The sequence below is a fragment of the Octopus sinensis genome, linkage group LG16, assembly GCF_006345805.1.
Source record: "Octopus sinensis linkage group LG16, ASM634580v1, whole genome shotgun sequence".
NCBI lineage: Eukaryota > Metazoa > Mollusca > Cephalopoda > Octopoda > Octopodidae > Octopus > Octopus sinensis.
The window spans coordinates 16,686,019-16,693,218 of NC_043012.1; the positions used below are offsets into that span (position 1 = coordinate 16,686,019).

The window sequence follows — 7,200 nt, forward strand, 5'->3', positions numbered from 1 at the left end:
GTGCCACGTAAAAAGTGCCATGTCCACTCTGCTGGAAGGACATCTAGTTGTAAAAATCCTGTCAAAGCAGTCACAGAAGTCTGGTGCAAGCTTCTGCCAGGCCAGTTCTGGTCAAACTGTCCCATTCATGCCAGCACGGATGGCAGATGTTAAACGATGATGATACATACATACATACATATATGTGTGTGTGTATGTATATATATATATTATATATATAATATATATATATATATATATATATATTTATATATATATATATATATATATTTATACACACACACATATATGTATGTATGTATGTATGTATGTATGATGATACATACATTCATACATACATATATATGTGTGTGTGTATGTATATATTTATATTTATATATATATATATATATATTTATATATATATATATATATATATTTATACACACACACATATATGTATGTATGTATGTATGTATGATGATACATACATTCATACATACATATATATGTGTGTGTGTATGTATATATTTATATTTATATATATATATATATATATATATATATATACATATAAAGTTAATCCAAACGAGAAAACACAGAAAAAAACACAAGGACGTGGAACAATTAAAGTATTATTTGACGCTCAGGAAACACTTGATCACATGACTGACCAGGTTATCAGATTTTGTTACACATCACTAGTCACAATGTTCATTTTACATTGTTTTAGCCTTCAAATGATGCCACCCCGCTGGCTAGGTGAGCAGGCCAACATTTCCCCCAGGTCAAAAGGGGGACTGGAGCAATGTCAAACGAAGTGTTTTGCTCAAGAGCACAACATGCCACCCAGTGAGGGAAATGAACCCACAATGTAGCAATCGTGAGTGCAACAGCCTAACCACTAGGCCATACACCTTCACACACACACACACACACACATATATATATATATATATATGTATAGGCGCAGGAGTGGCTGTGTGGTAAGTAGCTTGCTAACCAACCACATGGTTCCGGGTTCAGTCCCACTGCGTGGCATCTTGGGCAAGTATCTGCTGCTATAGCCCTGGGCTGACCAATGCCTTGTGAGTGGATTTGGTAGACGGAAACTGAAAGAAGCCTGTCGTATATATGTATATATATATATTATATATATATATGTATGTGTGTGTGTTGTGTGTGCCCCCCCCCTAGCATTGCTTGACAACCAATGCTGGTGTGTTTATGTCCCCCTCACTTAGCGGTTCGGCAAAAGAGACCGATAGAATAAGTACTGAGCTTACAAAAGAATAAGTCCCGGGGTCGAGTTGCACGACTAAAATGCGGTGCTCCAGCATGGCCGCAGTCAAATGACTGAAACAAGTAAAAGTGTAAAGAGTAACAAGAGTATATCATCATCATCATCATCATTTAGTGTCCGTTTTCCATGCTAGCATGGGTTGGACGGTTCAGCTGGGGTCTGTGAAGCCAGAAGGCTGCATCAGGCCCAGTCAGATCTGGCAGTGTTTCTACGGCTAGATGCCCTTCCTAACGCCAACCACTCCGTGAGTGTAGTGGGTGCTTTTTACGTGCCACCCGCACGTAAATATACATATTTTTATATATAAACATGAGGGTCATGACCAAACTGTGCCTTTGTTTATATAGATCTTGATCAGAACTTATTTCAAGGGCTAAACAAAAACAACAACAATAACAGAAGCAGAATGCCTATCCTATAAATATATATATATATATATATATATCTTTTCTTTCTCTTTTGTTTTACTCTCTACATTTCACTTCTAAAATCTGGCAGAATGCCACCCACTCTTCAATTTATAGAACACACAAATCCATAGCCATGCCACCCCAGACACTCAAGCACCCAGCTTTCAAATTCCTCTGCTTTCCCCCATTCCCTTCTCTCCACCACTTCTTCCTCTAAGAGTGGAAATCGGTAATATCCAGGGTATTAATTAACTATTTTTCTCATTACTTCTTTATCCCATTTTGGCCAATTTTCCTCAGGCCAATCAGTCAGTCAGTCACATGGTCACTCACCATTCAATCAACCAGTCACTTGCAAATGTCTTTTCCTCTCTCTCTCTCCTCCTCTTCCTCCCCCTTTCTTTCTCTTTCACTTCTACCACATTGCTCTTTCCTCCCCCCTCCCTCTCTTATTCCCCTCATTATCTTACTCCTCACCTTCCTCTTTCTCCCAGGTTCTTTCCTTTGTATTCCACCAGGTGTATAACTGAAGAAAACACACTGCTGAGTGTTTCTCCATTGTCTTTTCACCTGAGGGGCTCAGTCCCTGATATAAGAGATAGCCTCGTAAACGTTACTTCTCAGTAAGACAGATTTGAGACAACAGGAGCACAACATGAAGTTCCTTCTGACATTGGTCGTCTTTTTTTTCTCAATTATGGGTAAGTCAAACCAAATCCTTTCTACCTGATTGATATCTTGAAGTGATTAGTCTTATATTGAAATATCATTAATTAATTAATTAACTGTTTTTCATATATATATATAAATATATATGCATATGTGTGTGTGTATGTGTGTGTGTGTGTAAGCATCATTATCATCACCATCATCACAACCATCATCATCATCATCTATATTTTTTGATGTGCATTTTTTTGATCCATGCTTGCATGCATCAGCAGCACATTAGTGAATTAGATCTTTTTTACAACTGGGTGCTCTTCCTCTCACCAAGGATGCCTTAAGGCATGGGCACACTGGACTGTTATCCAAGGGCTTCAGGTGTTTAGGGCACAACTCTAATCTATGTATGCTATGGCTTGCTGTCAATAAATAGATACTATAGGGTCCAGTGCCCAGGGACCTATAAAGCTACTGTCATGATCCTGGTCAACCCTGACTTGTTTCCAATCTAGCGAAATTTTCCTCTGGTCCTTCAAACACAAATTGTTCCATGGCCAGAGATATTTTCAGAAAAGATTGCGGATGCAAAACTCAGGTTGTATAAAAGTGACAGTTTCTTTTTACAATAAGCAAGTAAAGACAACAAAAACACCCATCGACACATATACACATACACACGTGCACACATGTAATGGGCTTCTATCAGTTTCCATTCACCAAATCCACTCGCAAGGCTTTTGCTGGCTTGGGGTTATAGTGGCAGACATTAGTTTGTCAAAGGTATGGTGCAGTGGGATTGATCCCGGAAACATGGAGTTGAAAAGCAAGAATCTTAACTACACAGCTATGCATGTGCCTACATGTATACACACACATACATGCATACACACACAGACACAGACACACATAAGTATGCATGTGTAATTAAAAATATATATATGTATATATATATATCTATATCTATGTGTGTGTGTGTGTGTATATATATATATATATGGATCAGAGCAGTTTTATTCAAATTTGTTGGTACTCCAAGTTTCAAGCATGGTGCTAAACTTCAGCTATCCGAATTTGAATTTGTATATATATATAATATATATATATATATATATATATGTATATATATATAGAAATTAGTAAAAAGTGAAAAACTACAGAAGGCTTCTGTAGTTTTTTCACTTTTTACTATTTTCTATATATTCAACCACGTGCTTTCACAAACCAACTTTCTTGTGTATCATCATCATCATCTCGTCGTTTAACGTCCGTTCTCCATGCTAGCATGGGTTGGACGGTTCGACCGGGGTTCTGGGAAGCCAGAAGGCTGCACCAGGCTCCAGTCTAATTTGGCAATGTTTCTACAGCTGGATGCCCTTCCTAACGCCAACCACTCCGTGATGTAGTGGGTGCTTTTTACGTGCCACCTGCACAGGTGCCAGGCGGGGCTGGCAACGGCCACGGTCAGATTGGTGTATTTTATGTGCCACCGGCACGGAAGCCAGTCGAGGCGGTGCTGGCATCGGCCACGAGTCGGATAGTGCTTTTTACGTACCACCAGACCAGGGATCCTGGCTGGTTCAATTCGATTTCGATTATATATATATATATATATATATATATATATTATATATATTTTTTCTTTTATTCTTTTACTTGTTTCAGTCATTTGGCTGCAAACATGCTGGGGCACCACCTTTAGTCGAACAAATTAATCCCTGTGCTTACTCTTTGTAAGCCTAGTACTTATTCTATCGGTCTCTTTTGCCGAACTGCTAAGTTATGGGGACGTAAACCCACCAACATCGGTTGTCAAGCAATGGTGGAGAAACAAACACAGACACACAAATATATACATACTTACATATATATATATATATATATATATATATATATATGACGGGCGTCTTTCAGTTGGCCCAAGGCTATAGCAGAAGACACTTGCCCAAGGTGCTCACAGTGGGACTGAACACAGAACCCAGTGGTTGGGATGCAAGATTCTTTCAACTCAGCTATGTGTGTGTGTGTGTATGTGTGTGTATGTGCATATATATACACATACATATATATATATGTATATATACACACAGATGGAGGAAGCAGGTGAAGGTGGGGGTATCGACACCTTTGAAAGAGCATGTATTCTGTTGTAATGAATAGGGAAAGCTTGGTCTGCAATGTTTGCAGTCGTGTATGCTTGTCAAGAGCAGGGCTCATTAGCCACCAATGGAGCTGTAAATGCAAAATATAAGTCAGTCCTAGAGCACACAATGTTCCTAAAGGTCACCAATGGTCTTCCTCCGTCACGAGTGGACAGCCATCATATATATAGTCTATTGTTCCATTAAGGTAAGATCAACAAAAATGTACTCCATCCAGTGAGAAGGAAATATCATTTAATGTCTGACTGGGCCTGACGAAGCCTTCCAGCTTCACAGACCCCAGTTGACCCGTCCAACCCATGCTAGCATGGAAAGCGGATGCTAAATGATGATGATGATGATGATGTACAGAATATAAAACTAAGACGAGAATTACAAATAGTTTCTTCCTATCAAGACACAGGGCACGCCATAAAAGTCTGCCTTGCCAGGTGTCTTCTTAGCAAGAAACTATGAGTAGCTCTTTGTCTACTCTGACTTATTTTCAGTTCAACAAATGCAAAATAACTTTGTCATAAATGTTTTTTATTCCTTTTGTATCTGCTTATGCCTTGTGGCTGCTGGAGAGAGTTTTGTTGGTTCAATTGCTATACTGATGATGCCATTTGAGGTAGAAACACATGTTCATGAATATTTGCTTATCTCATGACAATAAGCCTTTTCCTTAATGGCATGTCAGCTTTGAAGAATTCTTGATTCTTAAAATTAGCTCCCCTTCTAATATAAAGCTGGTCCCAGTTGCCATGTAGGAGTAGTGTTGCATCCACTAGAGGCAGGACAGTGATAATTTTAATAAATCAAAAATTTACCTTGTAAGGCATTTGATATACCTGTATATCTCCCTCTCTCTCTCTATCTCTCTTACTCTCTTATATACGTATACATATATACATTTCTTTACTACCCACAAGGGGCTAAACACAGAGGGGACAAACAAGGACAGACAAAGGGATTAAGTCAATTATATCGACCCATAGCGAAACTGGTACTTTACTTATCGACCCCGAGAGGATGAAAGACAAAGTCGACCCTGGCGGAATTTGAACTCAGAACGTAACAACAGACGAAATACCGCTAAGCATTTCGTCCGGCGCGCTAACGTTTCTGCCAGCTCGCCGCCTGTGTACATATACATATATTCGTACACACACATACACAGACGCTCACACACACACATATACATACATGTGTGTGTGTGTGTAAATGAATGTATGTATGTATATGTCTGTATATTTATACAAGCGGGTGCCGAAAAGTTCCTGGTTTTGGGTAAAAGAAAATACAGGAGGATCAGTTTATTATGGCTTCATCCTACATATCCCTCTCTCAGATTCAGGTTCTTATTTCATTGGTCCTTCAGTTTTTCTAAGCTCTGTAAAAGACCTCAGAGGTGGCGCATCAAATCAGGCCTTTCATGATACCTTTATATATCAGAAGTGTTGGTATCCAGAAGACCCAAGGTGGCAGGTAAAGCTATATAAGTGCTTTGGAAGGACCGTAGTTAAATTCTCGGAACAATAATATAAGCGAGGAGTCTAATATGGGTCTTGTATGAGCATGTATATGTTAAATATGGCTTTGTTGTTTCATTTTATTTAACACACACACACACACACACACACACACACACAAACAAACACACACACACATACGTACATACATATATATATATATATATATATATGTATGTATACATATATATCATGATGATGATCATCATCATCGTTTAACATCCGTTTTCCATGCTGGCATGATTTGGAAGATATATATATATATATATATACATACGCACACACACATGTGTGTGTGTGTAGAAGCATGTGTATATATGCAAGTGTATACAAGCAGGAAAATATATAGAGTCAGAGGTTCTTTGAGTAATTTAGCAAAGTAGAAAGTAACTCCCTTCAGGCCCTGGAAGAGGAAATGGAAGAGGAAAAGGTTCAGTTGTAAGGGCATATTACTCTTTTTTTAATTTTTTTTTATTTGGAGAGGTGCACACCAGGTAGTCATAGACCCCTTTTGGGCTTGCTTTCTACACCTAACACTGATGTACTTGTTGCCTCCCACTTACCTCTTCTAAACCCAGAAATCTTGTGAAAGAATTTGGCAGACAGAAACTGAATGAAGCCCTTTGTGTGAGTGCATATATATATATATCATCATCATCATCATCATCATCATCATCATTGCCATTGTTTAACATCCGTTTTTCTGCTAGCATGGGTTGGATGGTTCAACCAGGGTCTGGGAAGCCAGGAGGCTGCACCAGGCTCCAGTCTGATCTGGCAGTGTTTCTACAGCTGAATGCCCTTCCTGATGCCAACCACTCTGTGAGTGTAGTGGGTGCTTTTTACATTCCACTGGCACAGGGGCCAGAGGAGGCTGGCAACAGCCACGATCAGTTGATGCTTTTTATGTGCCACCGGCACGGGTATCACAACTACAATTTCCATTTGATTTTTATTTTGATGTTGATGTACTTGACTCAATAGGTCTCCTCAAGCGCAGCAGGTCGCCCCACGATCCAAGGTAGGCACAGCAGGCTGTTCTGTGATCCAAAGTACTTTGAATGGGCTGGGACTGGTTGTGTGAAGCTGGTGTAGGATACAGCCATGAACTCGCTTTATTTGTCAGGTCTTCGCAATCACAGCATATCTCCAGAGGTCTCGGTCTTTTGTCA

At 39.3% G+C, this 7,200-nt stretch overlaps 1 protein-coding gene and 1 long non-coding RNA gene across 2 annotated transcripts in view; one reads left to right on the forward strand and one right to left on the reverse strand.

Annotated features, from left to right (window-relative positions):
• Positions 1 to 2,200: 2,200 nt before the first annotated feature.
• Positions 2,201 to 7,200, forward strand: part of LOC118766522 — a 71,914-nt gene continuing 66,914 nt past the window's right edge. The window contains exon 1 of the mRNA XM_036509927.1: positions 2,201 to 2,393. Within this exon, the coding sequence (XP_036365820.1) occupies positions 2,348 to 2,393 (46 nt within the window). The 5' untranslated portion in view covers positions 2,201 to 2,347. The remainder of the gene's footprint in view (positions 2,394 to 7,200) is intronic.
• The window catches only part of LOC118766525, a 5,701-nt gene continuing 2,774 nt past the window's right edge, over positions 4,274 to 7,200 (reverse strand). Inside the window, exon 3 of the long non-coding RNA XR_005002461.1 lies at positions 4,274 to 4,355. This is a non-coding gene — a long non-coding RNA (uncharacterized LOC118766525). The remainder of the gene's footprint in view (positions 4,356 to 7,200) is intronic.